At 36.8% G+C, this 21,491-nt stretch overlaps 7 protein-coding genes and 1 long non-coding RNA gene across 11 annotated transcripts; 5 read left to right on the top strand and 3 right to left on the bottom strand.

Moving 5' to 3' along the window:
• Positions 1–1,160: 1,160 nt before the first annotated feature.
• Positions 1,161–2,064, top strand: LOC104754523 (uncharacterized). The gene has a single exon (XM_010476733.3). It carries the CDS (start codon positions 1,305–1,307, stop codon positions 1,764–1,766), a length of 462 nt encoding a protein of 153 aa, XP_010475035.1. The 5' UTR covers positions 1,161–1,304; the 3' UTR covers positions 1,767–2,064.
• Positions 2,065–2,646: 582 nt separating this feature from the next.
• On the bottom strand, positions 2,647–5,807 carry LOC104754522 (long-chain-alcohol oxidase FAO1). The gene is made up of 3 exons (XM_087493615.1): positions 5,267–5,807; positions 4,849–5,124; positions 2,647–4,534 (listed from the first exon to the last, which is right to left on the bottom strand). Exons 1-3 carry the CDS (start codon positions 5,495–5,497, stop codon positions 2,783–2,785), a joined length of 2,259 nt encoding a protein of 752 aa, XP_087349741.1. The 5' UTR covers positions 5,498–5,807; the 3' UTR covers positions 2,647–2,782.
• Positions 4,195–6,012, top strand: LOC147923236 (uncharacterized). Its single transcript, XR_015585667.1, has 3 exons — positions 4,195–4,333; positions 4,819–5,050; positions 5,234–6,012. It is a non-coding gene; the product is annotated as an uncharacterized LOC147923236 (long non-coding RNA).
• Positions 6,013–6,406: 394 nt separating this feature from the next.
• LOC104754521 (CRIB domain-containing protein RIC6-like) lies at positions 6,407–8,083 on the top strand. Its single transcript, XM_010476731.3, has 4 exons — positions 6,407–6,970; positions 7,084–7,190; positions 7,297–7,378; positions 7,476–8,083. Exons 1-4 carry the CDS (start codon positions 6,910–6,912, stop codon positions 7,799–7,801), a joined length of 576 nt encoding a protein of 191 aa, XP_010475033.2. The 5' UTR covers positions 6,407–6,909; the 3' UTR covers positions 7,802–8,083.
• A 424-nt stretch (positions 8,084–8,507) lies between these two features.
• On the top strand, positions 8,508–13,095 carry LOC104754519 (glutathione gamma-glutamylcysteinyltransferase 2). Its single transcript, XM_087493614.1, has 9 exons — positions 8,508–10,209; positions 10,489–10,645; positions 10,747–10,985; positions 11,163–11,326; positions 11,423–11,474; positions 11,579–11,806; positions 11,901–12,090; positions 12,486–12,655; positions 12,852–13,095. The coding sequence occupies exons 1-9, from the start codon at positions 10,135–10,137 to the stop codon at positions 12,933–12,935; spliced, it is 1,359 nt and encodes a 452-aa protein (XP_087349740.1). The 5' UTR covers positions 8,508–10,134; the 3' UTR covers positions 12,936–13,095.
• On the bottom strand, positions 12,936–14,104 carry LOC104754520 (G-box-binding factor 4). The gene has a single exon (XM_010476730.3). It carries the CDS (start codon positions 14,102–14,104, stop codon positions 13,238–13,240), a length of 867 nt encoding a protein of 288 aa, XP_010475032.1. The 3' UTR covers positions 12,936–13,237.
• A 262-nt stretch (positions 14,105–14,366) lies between these two features.
• Positions 14,367–18,783, bottom strand: LOC104754518 (putative serine/threonine protein phosphatase 2A regulatory subunit B''epsilon). 4 transcript variants are annotated; one of them, XR_015585666.1, is made up of 12 exons: positions 18,016–18,783; positions 17,671–17,913; positions 17,312–17,417; positions 17,116–17,215; positions 16,881–16,986; positions 16,663–16,753; positions 16,349–16,490; positions 15,988–16,088; positions 15,730–15,839; positions 15,208–15,364; positions 14,978–15,103; positions 14,367–14,862 (listed from the first exon to the last, which is right to left on the bottom strand). XR_015585666.1 is itself a non-coding variant. In XM_010476726.3 (12 exons), exons 1-12 carry the CDS (start codon positions 18,175–18,177, stop codon positions 14,722–14,724), a joined length of 1,632 nt encoding a protein of 543 aa, XP_010475028.1. In that variant the 5' UTR covers positions 18,178–18,783; the 3' UTR covers positions 14,367–14,721. The 4 variants fall into 4 exon arrangements, 3 of the variants coding, with proteins under 3 accessions (XP_010475028.1, XP_087349739.1, XP_019095182.1); XM_010476726.3 differs by having other exon boundaries at positions 15,941–16,088; XM_087493613.1 differs by lacking the exon at positions 18,016–18,783 and adding an exon at positions 17,507–17,550 and having other exon boundaries at positions 15,941–16,088; positions 17,671–17,765.
• Positions 18,784–18,822: 39 nt separating this feature from the next.
• On the top strand, positions 18,823–21,468 carry LOC104754517 (vacuolar protein sorting-associated protein 2 homolog 3-like). The gene is made up of 11 exons (XM_010476725.2): positions 18,823–19,161; positions 19,505–19,549; positions 19,791–19,825; positions 19,919–19,969; positions 20,084–20,188; positions 20,336–20,407; positions 20,537–20,608; positions 20,706–20,786; positions 20,876–20,911; positions 21,006–21,061; positions 21,151–21,468. Exons 1-11 carry the CDS (start codon positions 19,128–19,130, stop codon positions 21,194–21,196), a joined length of 633 nt encoding a protein of 210 aa, XP_010475027.1. The 5' UTR covers positions 18,823–19,127; the 3' UTR covers positions 21,197–21,468.
• Positions 21,469–21,491: the final 23 nt, after the last annotated feature.

The following is a 21,491-nucleotide window of genomic DNA, read 5'->3' as shown; positions in this document are numbered from 1 at the left end:
GTCATTTTAAATGCTCAACCATTATTATTAGTTTTTTTCGTAATTTGGTCGTTTCTTGAATTTGATTTCTCGTCATCGTTGAAACTGTATAATGTTGAGGTGCTAACAAATAACTAGAAAGTAAACGAGGAAAAAGTCTAAACCTTTAATCAATTTTATTTCTCCCTAACATTTAGCGTGTGTGCGTGTTCTGCATTTACATATAGCCACATATAGAAAGATAAATTTTTACAGAAAAAAATAAAATAAAAAAGCAAGTAAAAGAAATTTAATTGTATTGTCGAACTTGTTCAGCATGCATCAAAGCTGCAAAAATTGTTTAGTAAAAGTGATATTTTTAATTAATATATTTGATTTCTACCATGTAAAAAATAAACTTTAAGACTGGTATTTTTTTTCTTATAAATGATAAAATCATTGAATATTTTTAAAAAATAAGTGTAGTTCAAAATCATTGGGTTGTTTAAATATAGTTTTGTATACTATATAGATCATGACTTCACACAGATGTTTGATGGATAAAAAAATTATATAAATCACATAATAGTCTTTTATTATTATTTCAGAATCTCATAAAAATACTGATCAAAGCTTTGTTTATGTTTTCGAAAAGGATGACCAAAAAACGTAGTCCTCAGTGTTTTGTAGCCAAAATCTGGAAATAAGAGGTTCATTCTCACTAGAAGAAGGATAGAGAATGATCATATACGCATATTTTATGTATGAGACTTTTATAAGGATTGGTTGGATTCCGAAACTTGTACTTTTAATAGGTTTATAAAATTTATCTCGTACTCATATAACTTTATGCCAAAGAAGCAAAAACTTAAATCAATTTGATTCCTTATAGTTTGTACAACTTTTTTTTATGAGACTAACACAAAAAAAAGGACAAATCAGTCAGTCTATTTATGTTCAATGGGTAACCCAAAATTGAAGAAACGGTAAAGCAAAAAAAAGGGCAATCCCGTAAATTCAAATATAATGGCATTTATGTAATTCTATAGAAAAGTGAAGGGTAATCTAAACCTCCAGCCTCTATAAATTGTTGTAACCTACCCATTCCCGTGATTTTTCTGTTATCCATCATCCCCTCTCGTTCCCTCTTTCTCATCTCTCTCTTCTCTCTCTCAAGCGCTCCGATTTTATTCTCTCGCAATAAATAAAAAAATAAAAATCTCGAAACTTTTTGAATTTTTTTTTTTCACCCCCTTTGATTTGACTGTTTTACGGGACAGTCAAATATTTCAATTTTTTTTTAATTGGGTGCTGACGTGGCATGCATCCAATAGAGAAGAAGCACCATGAACACCAAAACGATGCGTCTTCCCCCACGTCGTGTTCTAACGGCGGATAAACGCAAAGAAAGAGACGGCGGCGGCATCTCCTCCGTCACTGAGAAACCGCCGGAAATCTCCGTGAAGAAGCTTCCTCCACCGGCGGTTAACCCCATTTCTTCTAGGAAACCTACAACCGCAGCAGCCGAGCCGATCGGCTCGAGCCAGCTGATGTTAGCCGGTTATCTGAGCCACGAGTTCCTAACCAACGGCACACTCTTCGGAGAGCAATGGAACCCGGCTCGAGCCCAGTCGTCAGTAGTCGATCCAAGGAAGGTGAAGCCGAGCCATAGTATCGAGACCACGGCTGAGGAAAGTGAGCCGAAAAGGAAGAGGTACATGGAGGTTACAAATCTTCTCCGGTCAGATGGGGCCCACCTGCCCGGTATCGTCAATCCTGCCCAGCTTGCCCGATTTCTCAAACTCTGATCGGCGTAATCCGGCGTCCACGTGGATACAGATCATTGGTTTGTCGCCCGGCAACCGTGACAGCCATAAAACCGAAACCTCTCTCTCTCTCCTTCTTTTTTTTTCTCTTCAGTTTTTTTTTTTTTTAAATCGTCTCTTCTCTGTGTAAAAAGCTCTCTCTGTCTTCTCTCCTCTCATCTTCTTCCTCGGAAATTGACTGAGAAAGTTTTTAGGGTTTGTTGTTTGAGGTAGATGGTTCCGTTCTTTTTTGTACATCAGAAGTATCAATTAGTCAATGGATTATATATTCTCTCTCAAATCAGAAAGATTGAAACTGTCCTCTTAAATTATTTAACTTTTCTTGTGTGTTCTTTGATGGATCCATATTGGATCTCTTTTATCAATTTGATCGGAGATCGTATTTGATCATACATGACAAGAATTAAAAATCAAATCTTGATAATTACTGTTTTCTCTTCTAAAAATCTGAACTTGGTCGATTGATATTAGATATCGAATGCAGTTTTAAGGAGATTTCAATCTCCGGCTCTGGGAAAACAAAAAAAATAATGGTGATGGCCTTGTTGTAAAGACAGTATCAGTTTTGGATCTCAAAAAAACGCTATATGCAGTTTCTGAATACACACACTTTTCTTCGAGGAAACCGTTGATCTGTTTCATCTCTGCTTTTAGAGTTTTTGTGGAAGATACCGATTGCGTCGGAGTGGTGTGACGAGTTTGCGTTTGTTTCTAGACAATAGAAAACTACAAACTTTCGAGGTAAATATCTATCTCTTTTGAATTGATTACATTACATAGCATAACCAGAACCTGAATTGAGAAGTTGTTGTGTATATCTCTCTCTCTCTCTTTAAATTTGGGAATAGTTGCTCAGTCTATGTTGTTTTGGCAAAATGACTATTGAATTTTAGGTGCTTGTCTATGCTGTTTTGGAACACAAAATCACAGTGCTGCCTGCTTCTTTTTGTATTCATGATAGTAAAAAGAAAGAACAAAAGATTGAGCATTTCTTATTACTAGTCTTTCTTCTTCTTCTTCATTAACTCGGCTATTCTATTGGATATGCAGTAAGCAGTGGACTGAATGGTGATCATAGGATTCACACCAAGAGCTGTAGGCAGAACACTTGCATCACATACATACAAATCTTCCGCCTCCCAGCTCTCTCCTTTTCCATCAATCGCTCCTTCCTTTTCTGTTGCACCCATACGGCAACATCCCATCTGATGCGCTGTGATGGAATGAGTCCAATGCTTACTCATCGACACTACTCCTGCTGGCGCGTCCACCGTCTCCAAAAACGCCTCTAGATCTTTATGTTTGATTCCATCACACTTTATTCTCTGCCCATCGCTCCTGTATGTGCCCACCTCCGCTGCTCCTGCTGCAACTAAGATCTGCAGTGCTTGCTTTAACCCAATGGTTAGATTCTCTTCGTCCGCTTTCGTTAATCTGTATTTGACAATTCCCCCTTTCACCTCTCCCACACCTTCATCTCTCACCGTGACAAAAATATGAGATGTTCTCGAGTATTTGGCAAGTCTCTCCTTAATGTCTGACCCAGAGACCCACGGGACTAGAGCTGCGAAAGTACCTGGTCCTATAGCAGGAGTCTCCAGTGTGATGTTAGCTGTGGTAGAGTCCATTGGATGCACATAGTGCAGTGTAGTCAATATCTCTCCCTCATGAGCCGCTCCTTTGAAGTCTGATTTTTTTTCGGGGAAGTAGCCCCAAGTCATCAGGATAGGGTGGATATGGAGACCGCGACCGATGTTTGGATTCTTCAACCCGCTCGAAGCCAACAGCTCCGGTGTCTTAAGCGACCCACAAGCCACTATTGTCACTTTGGCATTGATCTGAAGCTTCTTTCTTGTTTGGTTGGATAGAGAAGCTGTGACTCCCAAACATCTTTTTTTCCGTCCGCTCTCCTTTCTTTTGTGAGCATCGTTATCCGCCAAGATCACTTTCTCAGCCTTGCACTGTGTTAGGATCACGGCATTGTTGTTAACTGCATCAACCAGCCAGGTTAAATCTGTCCCTCTTTTCTCTCCGGTTGGGCATCCAAAGGAGCAACTACCGCAATAATGTCCGTCTGTTGAGTTCCTTGGCACTGTTGTCACATCCAACCCAAGCTTCTCGCAACCTTTCCGCAGAATCTGGTTCTGAAACCCTTCTCTGATGACTCTCTCAGTGACACCTATCCTCTTGCAGACTCTATCCATCGCCGCCTTATACTTCTCGCTAGAAAAAATTGAAATCCCTCGTTGCACTGACCATTCCTCTATGATAGCATCAGGTGTTTTTAAGGATGCTGCCCAGTTTACCACAGAGCCACCACCGACAGTTGATCCTGCCATGAACCGGAACCTTCCATCATGTGTCATCAACAAGCTATTTGACTCAAACAACTCAAACGTGGAAGGACCCTCGAGTGCTGAGTAGTCTCTGGAGACAAAGTAGTTCCCTTTCTCGAGAACTACCACTCTAAGGCCTGACTTAGCTAGGTTTGCAGCTGCAACTCCTCCACCACAGCCAGAACCCACTACCACTGCATCACACTCGATCTTGTAAGTGTCACTTTCTCTGTCCTCTGTGACTTTAAGACCTTTGTTGATCATACGTTGCTTGATGGTCATCTCATCTACTTTATCAGTCTCGATGATCCCTTTCTCTAGAGGTCTTTCCTTGTGTTCCATGCCCTCGTTTTCATCTATGCCCACGCTATAACCAATTGCATCCCATGCTGGGTTTTCTGTATTTTCATCTGTCTGTTCATACATATGAATTAGTAAGAAAAAAATATGTATATTTCGTGTTGGTTAGTAGTTAGAACCATGATTGGGATTAGAAACACAGCTATGATGTTGAGCGCATTGCATAGAACCACACATCATAATTATCAAACTAATCACTTCCAGCACAATCATAAAAGTATATTTGCCATATGATTCATGTTTGCACCTATTATGTTCACAGTCATACACACTCATACTAGTGGAAATTTTCAAACAAACTTCCATAATCTCTAAAGAAACTAAATGGCTTGTTACAGAAACATGGAGAGGAAGATGGAAGACGTTACCCATGTGAAGTAGTAGAACAAGAAGATGGCTTTGATCATCATAAAACCGATTCTTGCTAAAGGGTTATACCACTGTGTGTTCCATCTCTGAAGAACCTTCTCCCTCTTCTCCAGAGAGATTTCAGAGAATTTGAGAAGAAAAGGCCAACTCGCCTTATCAAGATTGACTAACCCGCAAAGCAGCAAGGTCCCCAATCTGAATGTAAGAATTCTCAAAACTATTCTCACCACTATAACTGTCACTGGTATTGCCTTTGTCGCCAGCACCTCTGCGACCTGTTTTTATCAGTTTATCCGCATTTCATTTACACATGTATTCAAGAAAATCTAGCTTTTCATCACTCTATATATTTTACACAACAAAAGCCCTTTATTGAAGTGACAGATAAACAGAGAAAGCTAAGTTGGAGAAAAAAACCTCATCTGGTCGAACATGAGGCCCAGGAGAAGACTTGAAGAAAGATAAGAGTGCATCATTGCGTAAAACCTTCAACTTCATCTCAAGATCTAAGCTCTGCAATGGAACAGGAGGCAAAATAGCCTCGCAAATGGCAGAGAGGGCTTGGAGGTCAGATGCCGAGAAGCCATGACTGACGTTTTCGTGTTTCGTATTCCATCTCAACAAAGGGCTTCCTCTTCTTCCTACCATTTCTTTCTTCACTCTCTGATTTCAGCTTTGAGGTCTTTACTCTTTTCTCTTACCCCTTCCTTCTTTACGCAAACATATATATATATAGACATGCTAATGAATTGATTATGGTCTGATCATTTCTCTGCAACAACGTTGTCCGATAATCTAAGGCGGTGCCTTAAGTGTTGGGTAATCGAAGAAAAATTATGAAAGGAGTTTGTTTCCTTTTTGAGTTCCTAGATTATGTTTTTGTTGTTTGCTTCAGTTGCGTCTGTGTTGCATCGTAAAGCGAGACCACACACTATACGTAATCTCATATGACGTGTATGTGTATTTTGTATTCATATGCGTATATACAGTACGAATACGTATATGTAATATGTGTCTCCAGTCAGGTGTGGGATTTAACGGCGGTCCACGTGACAAACGCTGCATTGTAGTGTTGTCTGTCACATATGTTACATCACATGTGTATTTTCGAAAAAAATATAAAGCTGTATTAGTCTTATATAGTTTTTAGTATTTGTTTGCCATATTACAGCCTTTTTTGTGTTTGTGTTTCAGGTGGCAATAATTATTTTTTTTCCAAAAAGACATATAAACCTATTAAGAAAAGTGAAAACCATTTCATTTTATACAATTGTTTTTCTTTCTTTAATTACATTACATACATCATCCTCAAATTGTAGTCGAAAGGCTTAATAATACCTTTTGTCTGTCATGGATTTCTTGCGTCATGGGTTACATCACTAAACAATTACAAATAACAAATCAGTCGGTTCTAATTTCTTAAAGTGATTAAATTACAAGTGGTTGGTCTCTAAACAAAACAATCTAAATATGAAGTCTGTATATTATTTTTATCAATTGATTAAATTTGTTTTTTTTTTTTTACAGTTTTACCAAATTAAGATTAGAATACAGAACAAACAACAAAATTAGCCTCGTAAATTTTAGATCCACTTTCAACTAAATATCGTTCACTTTAATTAGTTATTTTTGTTTTTTCCTCTATCACGTTATTAATTAGTTCAATATCTGGAAACCAAAACTCTATGATTTTAGCTCTCAACATTCTCTACTTCCTATTTCTTTTTGTTCACAATTGAACATCTTGATTCAACTTTTTCTTTTTCTTGAATTTTTCTTCTTTTTTTTTTCAAGAAAAAGAAAAGTTATAGGTCGTAGAATGTTAAATCAAAATGTTTTTAAAGAAATCATCAACAATCGCTCTTAATTGAGACGAAGTGAAGAATTACGTGATTTCTTTTCAGTTTTGAATTCATATGATTCTTTAATTACAGTTTCCAGGGAAGAAAAAAAAAAAAAAAAAAAAAACTAGTAAACACGCAGAATAGTTTCCTCTTTTTTTTTTTTTTTTTTTCTCTCTTAGAAACAATATATTTTGATTTTGTTTTGGCGATTTCATTATGTCCAACTACAAAATGAAGGGCCTCTTCAAGGGTCTTAGGTTTATTTCTCAAATATTTGGTGAGTGTTTTTTATTTACCCTTTTGTAAATATATTTACACTATATATATCTTCTCCGTTCTTTGTTTATCCCTAATTATTACATTTTTGTGAATTTGCATGAATTAATGAAGAAAATGAGAAAGAGCCAGAGATGCAAATTGGAACGCCAACAGATGTAAAGCATGTCGCTCACATTGGTTGGGATGGAGGATCTGCCGATCAAAATCCACCCAGCTGGGTACGTATTTACCATATACTATTGCATGTCTTTTTTCCCCAATAAAAAATGTATTGGTATAACAACAATTCATTATCATAATTAAACTAAAATTAATTGAATGTAGATGAATGATTTTAAAGTATCGGGTGGATATTCATCGGCACCTCTCGGAAATATCAAGGAGGATGCTTCATGCATTTCTGAAGGTAACTCTCTAAGAAATTTTTTTTAAAAAAAAACTATGAACCATATGATTTAGGTTTTAGAGTTAAAGATAAGAAAGATGTTATATAATACGTGCAGATTCGACTCGGTCACGTGATACACCTGCTGGACTTCCGAAATCGTCGAGAGAGCGTTCAAGCACGTTAGGTGGTTCACCAACAAAAGAACAACGATCACGACGTGGTTCAAGTAGTGGAAACCCTAAATCTTCACGGAGGTCGTCGAAAGAATCTTCTGATCAAGATGGTTCAAGAAAAACTCGTCGGAAAAAGTCAAAGGATAGTAGTTCTGTAAACGGAGGGTCTTCAAGATCGTCAAGAAGAGCACGTGGATCTCAGACAGAATCAGTAAATGGTTCTATTGTGTCCGATGAAGGATCAATGATATCAATCGATCTCCAGTGATGATAGAGATATCTATAATTAAAGAGACGACAATAGAAAAGTTCGGAATTTGTCTCTCATCAAGAAGAGATCATATAGCTTTGGTTGGTTACTATAGGAATAAGGATCATCAAGCTAATGAGTTTCTGAATTTTCTTGCGAGCTAGATTATATATGTCTCGATCATCATATTAATTAATAATCGAGACGATCAACTGAATTCGGATGTGGATTTGTGTTGATGTTTAACGTTTTGTCTCTCGAAATATCTTTTATACTATAATTCACAAGTCACTTGACCAATTAATTCTTGCCACATCAGATTTTTGTTTTTTCTTATTAAAACCAAAAAAAAACATTTATCATACAATTGGAAAAAAAAATGTCGAGCAGAAGAAATAAAGGCCAAAAAAAAATAACTGCTGACTTTTCTCCCACTCTCTACGTTCAAGGTGATTTTACAACTGATTTCACTTCTATTTAAATCATTATTCAGTTTCTTTTATCTGTAATCCTTTTTTCCATGTTTTTTTTGTCGATCATCTAAACTATATCTCCTCTGTAATCATCTTCTTCTTCTCTCTAATCCTCTTCTCTCCATTCATCTTTTTCCTGGTCACTCATCTAAACTACAGTTATAATTTTCAGACAGGTAAATATTTAAACTTTGTTTATGTTCATAGATTTTCTCTTGAACTTCTATTAATTATGATTTTTAAATATTCAGTTGGAAGATTCTAATTGTTGATGAGGAGGGGAACTAGATACAAAAACAAAATTAGATAATGATAGCTCATATATATTGGTACTACCTTCACCTCTACAGTTTTTTTTTAATTCAAGTAAAAATATATTAACAAAATTCATTGCACCTACTGACTTGTTAATTTGATGATTGCTATTTTTCTTCATAATTGAATTATTTTCTTACAAATTAATAAGTATTTATATACATATGATTTGATCACAAAAAATTATTCCATGCATACGCACAGGACAAATACTAGTTAACTTATAAGACTACTTACAATGGACAAATTTTAAGTTATTCAACAGTTGAACCTTTACAATGGTGAGTTGAAAAAATGAGAAATGCTTAGGTGGAGACAACGGTGTTGAAACCATTCAACGCAGTTGAATCGGAAAAGTGGGGCTTGGGCTTGCCACGTGGCACGTTTTAAATGGTATACTTTTAATTTTTTTTTTTCTGAACGAAAAGTTTTTTTTTTTTTTTTTTTGAATTGCAGGATAATAATTGGATAAATAAATGTGTTGTGTTTCTATTGGATGGTGAGATTTCAGATATTTTTTTATCCAACCCAATTATTTGAGATCAATTATCTTATAGAATCCGAAAATTTTATTTTTATATTTTTATACCAAAATTCATCATTTTTCATTCTCTATAAATAGAGACTTGTTTCATTTAATTTGGACACACAAAAAAAAACTCATCTTTTTTATAATGGCTATTTTTATTTCTTGTTTTTATTATTTGCAAACAATTTATATTTTATTTGAGAAAAACAAAATCTCAATTTATTATATAAATTTATTTAATTTTTACTTATTTTAATTTTATTAGATATTAAATATGATTAATAATATGTGATCACAAAAAATAAATACAAATAAAAAAGGTGAATAAAATTAGTGGGGTAAGGTGTTGTAAACAAAACATTGTAGAAGGTAAAAATGATGTATGTGTTGAATTATGATGTGGAAGAGAGAGAAGATGATGTGAAGTATTAAAAAAGAAAAAGTGGGATTAAATGCAGTAATCAGTATGCATTAATGCATGTGTCATGTCTGCATTAGAGAAAAAAAAATTGAAGAAAACGCTGCGTTTTGTTAGCATAAAAGAAGTACATGACGTGGTCGTGTGAAAGTCAACAATTAACAAACTCCAAACCGATCCTAAACCGGGTTAATAAACCGGATGGTAGGTAATGTGTGTTGTTTTAAATGTGCGGTTTACTACACATTAGATAAGAGTGTACCAGTCTTGTGTTTGTCTCTGTTTTCACTCACGCCGGAATTAAGAAGAACGTGTTGGGTTGAAAGAGAGAAGACGGGGACGAGACGAGAGAAATAAATCTCGCCACCATTGACTCCGCACTTAATGACATTTTTAAAGCGAACGTTTCTCCTCATCTTCCTCCTATTCATATGGAAAGCATTTTTATTTCCTTTTGCCATTTCGTCGCCAAGTTCATTGACATTGAGATAAGAGTCATAGAGTCATAGAGAGATAGAGAGAGCTCTCTTCTTCAGTTAGTTCGATTCTTTCGGCGCAAGTTTTCTCTTTTATTCGAAACATCCATTAGCCCAAAAACAAAAAACTAACTCTGGCAATGTCTATGGTGAGTTTGTATCGGAGGTCCCTTACCTCCCCTCCCGTGATTGATTTCGCTTCTCTTGAAGGCAAGGTGCGTTCCTTTTTCTTTTTGATCCATGGATGGATTCTGGGTTTTACTATTCTTCTGCTTCTCGTTACCAGACGATCGTTAAATTTGGTTACTTGGCTCCGATCGGGTTTTGCTCGGTCAACTCTGTTTTTAAAACCCTAAACCTCTTCCTTTTTCTCAAGTTTAGTTTTTTTTTTTTTGGTTTTGGTTGAGATCTGAGAATGCTTGTTTGCTAATATATATTACTTCTCAAATTAGGAATCATCGACAAGTGTTTTGCTAAATTTGTGTGTTTTGCAGCAAATCTTCAATGAAGCGCTTCAGAAAGGCACTATGGAAGGATTTTTTAGGCTCATTTCTTATTTTCAGACTCAGTCTGAGCCTGCCTTTTGTGGCTTAGCTAGTCTTTCTATGGTTTTGAATGCTCTCTCTATTGATCCTGGGAGAAAATGGAAAGGTACACACCTTATCAACTCCATTATTTTGGGACTACTATATGGTGTAGAAGAACATCACATTTGGTCGTGGTTTTTTGAATATTTTGGTTTTTCCCTATAGGTCCTTGGAGGTGGTTTGATGAATCTATGCTGGAATGTTGCGAGCCGCTGGAAATAGTCAAGGATAAAGGCATTTCATTTGGCAAAGTTGTTTGCTTGGCTCATTCTTCTGGTGCTAAAGTTGAAGCTTTCCGCACTAATCAGAGCACCATTGATGATTTCCGCAAGTTAGTTGTCAAGTGTTCCACTTCTGATAATTGTCATATGATCTCAACATATCATAGAGAACTACTTAAGCAGGTATCGTTTCTTTGGCCTAAACTCTTGACTATGTTAATATGGCAATTAAGTGAATTTCATTACCTTTAATCATCTTACGGTTGTCCTGTGTATCTATCTAAATGTTATTACAAAGTTTGAGATTGCTGAACCTCTGTAGTGTCTTGCTATGAAGGATTCTAATGTATCTTATTGCAGACTGGAACAGGCCATTTTTCACCGATTGGTGGTTATAACGCTGAAAGAGATATGGCTTTGATTCTTGATGTCGCGCGTTTCAAGTATCCTCCTCATTGGGTTCCTCTTAAACTTCTTTGGGATGCCATGGACAGTATTGATCAGTCAACTGGGAGACGTAGAGGGTACCTTATCTTTTTTCTTAGGCTTATCATTTATGATTAAAGAATGTCATCGTTTCCATCTTACCAAATTCCCTTTTTCTGTTATTCTGCTTTCAGGTTCATGCTTATATCAAGACCCCACAGAGAACCAGGATTGCTCTATACTCTAGTAAGTCCAACCAAAGTCATGTATCTATTTGTAGTTGCTGCTGCTATTATAATAACTTTTCTTTCAAATTCGACTAGTGATAATTTCTTGTTTATCAATTTCAGAGTTGTAAGGATGAGAGCTGGATCAGCATTGCAAAGTATTTGAAGGAAGATGTTACTCGTCTTGTAAGCTCACAACACGTTGATACTATAGAAAGAATCTTATATGTTGTATTCAAGTCACTTCCGGCAGATTTCAACCAATTTATCAGATGGATGGTTGAGGTTCGAAGAGTAGAGGATTTTAATCAAAATCTCAGCTCAGAGGAGAAATCAAGGCTCGACTTGAAGGTATCATCTTGTTATTTCGCTTCTGAGTTTTAGTTTTCCGTGTAAAAATTCTGTCAGTTCATTCATCTATGTTCTACGGTTCGTTTTGCTGTAGCAAGAGTTACTGAAACAAGTGCAAGAAACTAAACTGTTCAAGCATGTGGATAAGCTTCTATCCTCTGTGGGTTACGAAGACAATCTGCCATATGTTTCTGTCAAGGTTTATTCCCAAGGAGGAGAAATCTTATCGGGCAATGAATCAGATGAGTCCTGTTGCGAGGAAACTTGTGTGAAGTGCATCAAAGGTATGTTTGTTCTTGCATTCCGATTATGATGCTGATAGTAATTGATTGGTACAAACTAAGTGCTTAGAATCACAATAGGGACCCATCTCCGATACTGACTGATAATGTCTTCTTAAATAGACTTCGGGATTTGATATCTTTATAAGTTTGAAGTTAATATTCCAATGAGCCAGCAAACAAACCAGTCTACTGATGAGAATTTTTCATCACTAGTCAACAAGACGATAAGCTGTGATGAACGTTATTAGTAATAACTTACTAGGCTTATTAGGCTACCTTGTGTGACTTATAAAGCCAAATGACCAAGAAAACTTCGTTTGAAGTTAGCAATGTGCAAAGCTCTTACCAAGAAATCACTTTTTGTTTTTTGTTTTTGTCTTCTTGTACACATCAAGGTCTTGGTGAGGAGAAAATGACAGCTTGTCCATCTGGGAACGATGTGTTCACTGCTCTTCTATTGGCTTTACCTTCACAGACTTGGTCAGGTATCAAGGACCAGTCACTTTTGCAAGAAATGAAACAGCTCATTTCCATGGTTAACCTCCCGACTCTGCTTCAGCAAGAGGTAAATAACTAAAACTTAATAATACTCCACTTAGATTTTGTGTTTTTATGGAGATAAAGGCTTTAAGATGTTCCATTTTATAGAACAGGAAACATAAATGAAACTGAGTTAAGAGTGTGAAATTTATTTCATGAATGAGGACTCTACACAACATGAAGCGTACTCAGTTAATTTTGTTTTTCATTGGTTTGTATAGGTTTTGCATTTACGACGCCAACTTGAGCTACTTCAACGATGCCAGGAGAATAAAGAAGAAGAAGAACTCAGTGCTCCTGCCTAATTTTATACACAACAACAACTCTCTAATTTCTCAACAACCAACAAAAACACTAGGAAACAATTAGGAAAAGGAATTTATCCCTCTGGTCTTGTCTGGTCCATAAATCAGCAAAAACTATGTATTCTCTCCATTACATCCATGAGAGACATTCAAAGGTAAACTAAGTACTAACCATAGCACCATCATTTTACTATATAGATTACAATATAGTAATCAAGCCCATCGGTTTAATTTTTATTCACATACAAAAGTATACATCATACATCTTTATTACCACTAGAATCTGCAACTTACACCACTCTTCACCATTCCAAAGAATGACTCCTGCATAAAGAACGCGAGGATGGCCTTGGTTTCTCATCGACCGGAATCAAAACCTCCATTAGCTTCTTGTATCTCTCTTTAGTGCTCTCTTCAATCTCCTTCAAAAGCTGCTCATTCTCTTCCTCTAATTTCGCAGCCAAAGTCTCTAACTCAACTTGATAAGCCTGTTTCCTCTCTCTGGACCTAGCCGCAGATTCACGGTTCTTGATCATCCTCTTCTGTCTCTGAGCTGCTGCTTTATCCATGGCCTCCATCATCACTCTCCCTCTTTTTCCCCTCACTCCTCCTCCTCCACCCATTGATCCTTCAATCATCTGAAACGAACTATGTCTCTGCGGCTGCGGCTGCGTCTGCGGCATCATCGGAAAATCGAATGTATAGCTACCGTCGTTGTTTAGTCTCTCCGGAGGAATCTTCACATCAATTTCATCTGAATCCATGTTAGCTGCATCCCCATCAACATCATCCATTGCTGCTTTCGCTAAAAAATCCTCAAGCGTCATTATCACATCATCATGTGCTTCCTCTTTCATCATGATCCTCTTTTGCTCTCCAGATACGATCTCTTTCCAAACGTCGTCCACACTCTTGCCGTTGTTAACGCTGTTCCGATCTCCGATACTCCGCTCAGCAGTATCAACCGCCATATCTAACGGCTTCGAATCAGAGGCGAAAGTGTAATCGTTGCCACCGCCGTAAGCGAAACTGATTCTGGAGTGATCGGTGTGAAGATTTGGTCGGAGATGGTGCGATGATGATCTAATAGAAGGGGAAGATGAAGCAGAAGAAGAATTACGCCGAGACAGATCGGAATTGGAAGAAGACATCATCTTAAAGGACGCCATTTTTTTCACTTTGTATGTAATTGGAATTGAAATTAGCGATAGATTGACTTTTGTTGTCGGAGAGAGAGAGAGAGAGATGAAGAGATCTTTCTAGGGTTATCTCGTGTTATGTCTGTAATTGTATAAACAAACAAATAAACAAAACACGCGCATTTAAAACGCGTGACTTGCACCTTCGTCTATTAAAAAGATATCAATGGCAGCAACGTGTTACGAGTTATACGACTAAAGAAATTTTATAATCTAATCTTGTAGGTAGGTATTCAGAATCAAACGAATCTGCTATTCAAACTCCCAAGTCCAAACCAACTTGAGAACAATTAAAAGAGTCCAGAATACTTTTGTACATTTTCCTTTGATTTTCTCATTTTAAGACCATCCAACAAATAATATACTACTGTATACGGACACAGGCTGATATAAAAGAGGGAGAGAGGCCCAACCTGATTGATATGAAGCCGAAACAAAAATGTCAAAATTTCATGAAATTGACAGACAGACTCCTTGGGGATAATTGATGATGAATCTACTGCCATGAGCGTCTGGAAACAACAGTAACCAACAAATCTCTGATCATGGATATACGTTTGTGGGTAGGAGCTCAGACGCAGTGTGAACTAAAATTGAGGTTCAAGTGGTTCTTCCCATACATCTGGACTTCCGTTTGAGACTTCCTCTACATCTTCCTCCATTGACAACCTCAAATACTCTCTCTGAGCAAATCGATCCCATTCTGTCAAATTTGGTTCCTCCCGTTCCTACGGCCATGAAAGAGATACATGTTTTTAATTTCATTAATCTTAACTACTACCGCAGACTGCTGTTAGCTATTTAAGCACTCATACAGAAACTCCACAGGAAAGCCAGATCTACCTGGCGAATCAGAAAGGGGTCACGTGTCTCAAATGCCATGAATTTATTGAGGTTGAAGAGTATATTGAATACGTTTCCTGAAAGTTTGGATCCTTTCAGATCCTGGAGGGTGATGCAGTTTTCCTCCTGCAAAGTCAACTCACCAAATTGATGATTCCAATCATATATAATATATCAAAATCAGCTAGGAAATACCAAACAACCATGTTATGGTTTGAAAAGCCTCTAACCTCTGGTCCAATCATGTCAATTATTTGACATAGGATATCCTTGAAGAGAACAGGTTCCTGGGTTATGCATTCCATGCGATGCAGTTGCTCTTCGAAAAAAAAATGCATTTCGTTTCGCGTGATCACCCCGTTTCCATCCAAGTCTATGCACTTGAACCTGCACCAACGTTCAATCAGTGTCAAGGGAAATACTCGCATCCCCATAGTAGATATATGAGCATACTAGGCTCTGAACCCGTTATCATATCAGAGGTTATACATAAGTGTTTTAGGTTCATGAAAAATGAGCAACATGTTAGCGCCTGAGTATAGACAGGACTCCAATTTCATTAAAATATGGTATTGTATAATGATAAAGTAACTAAAATTTGAGGAAAAGAGACTTTTTATGGACAGTCCACATTTGTCAATGATTTTGGCTCAGTTTTAGTATCTAGTACAATACAAGAATTTACGATTCAAACCAAGGAGAAAATTTCATATAGGAAAAAGAATATCAACGTGGAGGGGAGAGATGTATACCAATACTCAAGACTAGGCTCAGAAGACTTGTCTTCCTCGGCGAGAATGAAGTATACAAAATCTTCATAACTCATCTTCCCTTCAACTTTGCTCGTAAACTTCCTAGGAACCTAAAAGAGAAACATAGAAAAATCAAATAAAAACCTTTGCATCATACTATATAACTTAAGCTTTGAAGGAGGCCCAGGCAAGAAGAAATTCGGGAACCAACCTGTGAAAATATTCTATCAACAATCCTATAGGTAAGGGCATGATTACCATATTTGATGAGATTATCCTTATCAATAAAGCAATCATGGTCACCATCAAGTTCCCAAAATTTGCAGTATATGACGTAGAAGTGCTCATAGGAGAAGTACCTGAATTTTTAACAAAAATGACCATCTGAATCAGGCATAAGTTCTGTCTCAGCAACAATATGAAAACATATACAGATACTCATATAGCTCTTTCCTTTTGCACTGTTTTAACCCCACGAAAAATATATATGCGATAACCTCACAAAAATGTAATACATTTGTGTGGGCTAGTTTACCTCTAAATAACAACAGAACATTTCGTATAAATGTGTGAATTAGAAGTACTGTTAGGAAATTATAAAATAAGAAAACAAATTTACCTAATAATTTTATTGATGTCGTCCTCTTCATCGAGTTGTTGCATAGCAGCAATAAGATTTCCACGTTTCAGCTCTCTAAGAGTAAGGCGACCAGTTCCCGATCTGTTAATGTAGTAAAATATTCTGTAGATGACAGTCTCAGCTGGGAGATCAACAGAAAATTACATTAGTACAAGTAAAAATCGAACATAACCAGTAGAGATATAGTGCATGCACAGAAGGAGGGTCTTATTTAGCAGAGTAAAGGATATCGAGTAGATTTCATCATATTTAACACCCATGCGTCAATAAGTCACATGTACAATGATTCCTACCATATCTTCCTTGAAATTCGCTTGAATTCCTCAGAAATTCTAACCCAGGATGTGTTCCCAGAAGCTCATCAAGTACTGGTTTGAAGTCGTCCTGTAACCAAATCCAAGTAAAAATATCAAAATCTTTGGGTGCAATGGGTTTAATAAAGAAGACAATGATGAAAAGTAAATCAGCATGCGATTGAAGAAAAAAAACGGGAGAAGAATCACAAAAAGACCTGTCTGAGGTAGTTGCTGCCCTGCTGCCTTAGTATGTGATATATCTGGGAGGCTGTGTCCATAGTCAACATATTTCCATCAATCCAATACTTGATAAATGCATCCCTGAAAAAAATTGGTCAATCAGCAAACATAATAAGTAAAGCACCAAATTTGTCTTACTATTTCGCATACACACAGTAAACTATTGTTAAATACATGTTATGAAGAAAAAAATAGCATACATGGAACTACCTTGTAACTATGCCAGTTGAATTGGGATCTATCTTTGTGAAAAGTGCAGGAGAAAGAATAGAAGGCAGCTTGCAGACTTCTTTCGTAATGGATTTGAATTCTACAAGAGGAACGGGAAGGATAAGATGGATTAGCTTATATATATATACCTCAGAAGGACAAAAATGAACAAAAAAAAAATTGAATTAAAAATCACCATCCACACGTAGTCCATCAATATAGTTGCTAAAAACTTGATCAACCATGGATATACATTGCTCTTTTAATTCTTTTGCTGGGGGACGTCCGTGTTGGTAGTAGAACTGCAGAAAACAAAAAAAATGTTATGAGTCAAACTGATAATCATAGTAACCTTCAGTGAAGGACCAATTCTCCTTCAAATCAGTTTTACCTACAAATCAGTGGCCTCGGTTAAAATATGTACCCTGCATCTACCTACGAAGTTATCTGTGTTCAATGATGACCAATCAAGTGAACATAGACACACACCAGAGACCAAGGCAATACAATAATACATCCCATTGTGCGGATAAAGCTGGGAAATGAGAAACAAACCTGAGGAATGAGTTCGGGCTTTGATTCCTTGAGTGAACCGAGAGGAGACTGAAGAGATGGAGAGGTAGTAGTCCTTTGCCTAGAGAAACGAGGGGAACCAGAGGAGGAGGAGCTTCGTGGAGAAAGTGGGGGAGTGGTACTGCTGAGAAACACAGATGGCAAAGCACTTGCAGCAGAAACATTGATATTGGAAACATTATTAGCTGGTGTTGCAGATTTAGCATCATCAATCAAAGACTTGACCTAGAGAAGAAAACATGATCAAAATGTCAAACCAGAGTACACTAAAAAGAGAGGTGAGAGAGTGAGAGAGAGAGAGAGAGAGAGAGAGATAAAGGAAGGTACCAAAGTGGCAGTGGCTGGGAGGGAGAGCCATTGGGAGAAGAGTTCGTGAGCAATAAGAGAGCTAGCTTTGAGGGGAGGAGAAGAAGACAAACCAGGGAGCTGCTGCTGCAAGAGCTCGGGATCTAATAAAATACGAGCATCGTCTACTCCGTCAATATCCATGATCGAAGCACGAGAAGAGAAAACCCTACCTTGTTCCCTTTCAAACACCTCGAATCAATTCAAAAAAAAATCGACAACACAAAGCGGCTCTTTTTAACTCTTAAGTAAGCGCAATCGATTCCGATAAAAACCCTAGGGTCCGTTTCGAAAATTCGATTCAGGATATATATATATATAAATTATTATAAACAAAAGTAACAAAATCAGGAAGGCGATTTTATTTCCAAAAGTAAGAAGACAACTTCTTCGTCTGAAATTGGAACAAGTAAAAGATGATTCCGTCACCGAATTTGAGAAAAACTTAGGGCAGATGAATGAACGAAGACAAAGCACTCCGATCGATCAGGGAAAAAAAAAGCGAGAGAGAGAGAGATTTTAGAAGAGTAGGAGGAGGCGAAGAACACTAGGGAAAGTTATCAAAGTGAAGAGACTCCGAGAGAGAGAGAGAGAGATAGTGAGTATATATATATAGAGATTACTCATCTGTCATCATCTCATAATGATAATTCTCTCTCATATCAGCCGTTTCCTCTTTTCTTTTCACTTTGACCCACACAGACTGAGTCAACCCACTTTGACACGTTGATAAGATTACTAAATAGGAATAGCTAAATAAAAATCATTAAAAATCATTAAGAAAACTCCGAGATTTATCAAAGTAAATAAAACAAAATCATTATAGAAACAGGAGATAAAAGAATATTATTATTATCATTACGTCCTCCTAATAAAAGGGTGAGAAAATAATTAAAAAAAAAACCTCGAAAATTTGATACGATCCTTTTACACGTTGATTGAAACAGAACAGAACAGAGAGAGAGAGAGTCTCCGTGCTCTGAAGAAAGAGAAGCTTTGAGAATTGAGACCAATACCATCATCATCTTCATCAAGCAGAGCAGGATTGCCCCAGTTTCTGTCGTCGTCGTCGTCTCCCACAGCTGAGATCAAACATGAACATCTTCACCAAGAAACCAACTCCTAGAGGTTTGATTCCCACCTCTTTTTTCTTTTCTATTTATGACCCGAATTTCGAAATTTAGGATTTTTATTTTATTTTTTTTGTAATGTCACCTGAGGACCTGATTTGATTAACCTAATTGGAATTTGATCATCTGGGTGGGTGGTTTCATCTTCGTGTTCGCTAAAAGTTCAGCCTTGACTTGTTCTCTAATTTTTGTGGCGTGATCGTGATCTCTAATTCATATCTCTTATGTATTTTTTTTTATTTTTTTTGGGGTTTTGTCTGTGATCGAGAAACTTAATGTCTGTTGAAATTGGAGTGTCAGAAACTGATGAATGTATGTATCCTCGTTGTTTTGTTTTGCAGAAGTGCTTAGGGAGAGTAAGCGAGAGATGACACAAGCTACCCGAGGTCTTTCTTTCTTCCTCCTTATATATATCTATCTATCTATCTATCCTTCATTGCCTTGAGCTTAATTTATTACTTGAATCTAGAAGGGAAAAATAAAAAAAAAAGCTTTGATTTTTTTAACTAGTTGGTGCCATTGGTGAATTACTCAAGTTTGAATTGCTATTTACATAAAACTCCTCTTTTTAACTGATGCCCTTTTTGTGTGTGTGTGTGTTGTCTCGCAACGGTTACGCTGCTCCAGGAATCGAAAAGGAAATCTCATCTCTGCAATCAGAAGTATGAATGTGGCCTTATTAATGTTTTCCCCATCTACTCTCTCTTCTTTCAAAGATGACTGATCTAATAAACGTTTTCTTTTCATGTTCATAGGAGAAAAAGCTTGTTCTCGAGATCAAAAGAACTGCTAAGACAGGGAATGAGGTATATTTCAAGCATTTTTTTAATCGGTTTATTTGCCTTTTTCCGGGTTTTCTACTCAGAGAATCTTGTGTCTGTAATCTAGTTGATGTGTTCTATCTTTTGCTTTTTATGCAGGGAGCCACCAAGACTCTTGCTCGCCAATTGATCCGGCTTAGGCAGCAAATATCCAACTTACAAGGTAGCCGAGCTCAAATGCGAGGCATAGCTACTCATACACAGGTCTCTTCCTTACCCCCTTCTCCCCCCTTATTTCTTTTTTAAAAAATTATCTCTGTTTATAATAATAAACAACAACCAAGAAGATCGTTATTCCTGTCTTCAATCTCGTACACTAAATAGTTTGAGTGTTGAAACATTGGTGTTTAGGCTATGCACGCACATACTTCAGTTGCTGCTGGATTGCAAGGTGCCACTAAGGCTATGGCAGCTATGAGCAAGGTCAGATTTTCTATTCTATGTAACACCAAAATCAGATTTTCCCATGTTTCTTGATTTGAGATGGATTTCCTCAGATTATAACTTGTTCTGTAGTTTTACAGTGATGTTTTTTTTTATTGATATTTCCAGAATATGGATCCTGCAAAACAAGCTAAGGTTATGAGAGAATTTCAAAAGCAGTCTGCGCAAATGGACATGACCGTAAGATCTCTAACCAATATCCATCTTTCCCTTTAAATCCATCAACACTCAAACTTAAGTCATTCTGACTATATATATAATGCATATTGGTATTCAGACTGAGATGATGTCAGATTCCATAGATGATGCTTTAGACAATGACGAAGCTGAAGACGAAACAGAGGATTTGACAAACCAGGTACCATTTCTCGCATTGGATTTCAGTTCTAAAAATATATAACTTGCGGTTTTAACGAATTTTTTTTTTGTATTTTTACTGATTTTTAGGTTCTTGATGAAATTGGCATTGATGTCGCCGCACAGGTATGAACCATTGATTCTTTTTCATTGTTCTGTGTCTTTAAAATAGCTTCTCTGTGATTGATAATTCTCTCTCTTGGTTTTGATCCATCTACAGTTATCATCTGCTCCAAAAGGTAAAGTTGGCGGGAAGAATACAGAGGATGTTGGCAGGTATGATGGTATCCATTAAACACAACTACTATAACGTATCTCTTACCTTTAAAAAACAAACAAAATCAAACGTTGATGTTTCTGTGCAGTTCTGGAATGGATGAACTGGAGAAACGGTTGGCTGCGCTAAGATAGAATGATAGACTAAGCTGGTAAATCAAGTGGAAGAACTCACTTCAAACTTGTAGCTTGAAGTTGTTTCTTTCAGAGCAAAAAATATTATACATTCAATGTGTCTTCCACAGTTTGCTTTCTGGGAAGATTTGTGGATATTATAAACAATTAAACATACACACAGTGACTTTTATTTTCCTTCTTCTTTTGATCTGCAATCTCCAAAACGTCTTTGGTTCTATTTTTGTACTAGTTTTTGCATTTTCATTTCTATTAAAATCTTTTTAAAGACATCATAAAGGCCCAATAATGGTGG

Source organism: Camelina sativa, chromosome 17 (genome assembly GCF_030686135.1).
Source record: "Camelina sativa cultivar CO46 ecotype springtype chromosome 17, ASM3068613v1".
NCBI lineage: Eukaryota > Viridiplantae > Streptophyta > Magnoliopsida > Brassicales > Brassicaceae > Camelina > Camelina sativa.
Note: the sequence above shows the minus strand (reverse complement) of the source record. Positions and strands in the feature narration are given on the sequence as shown.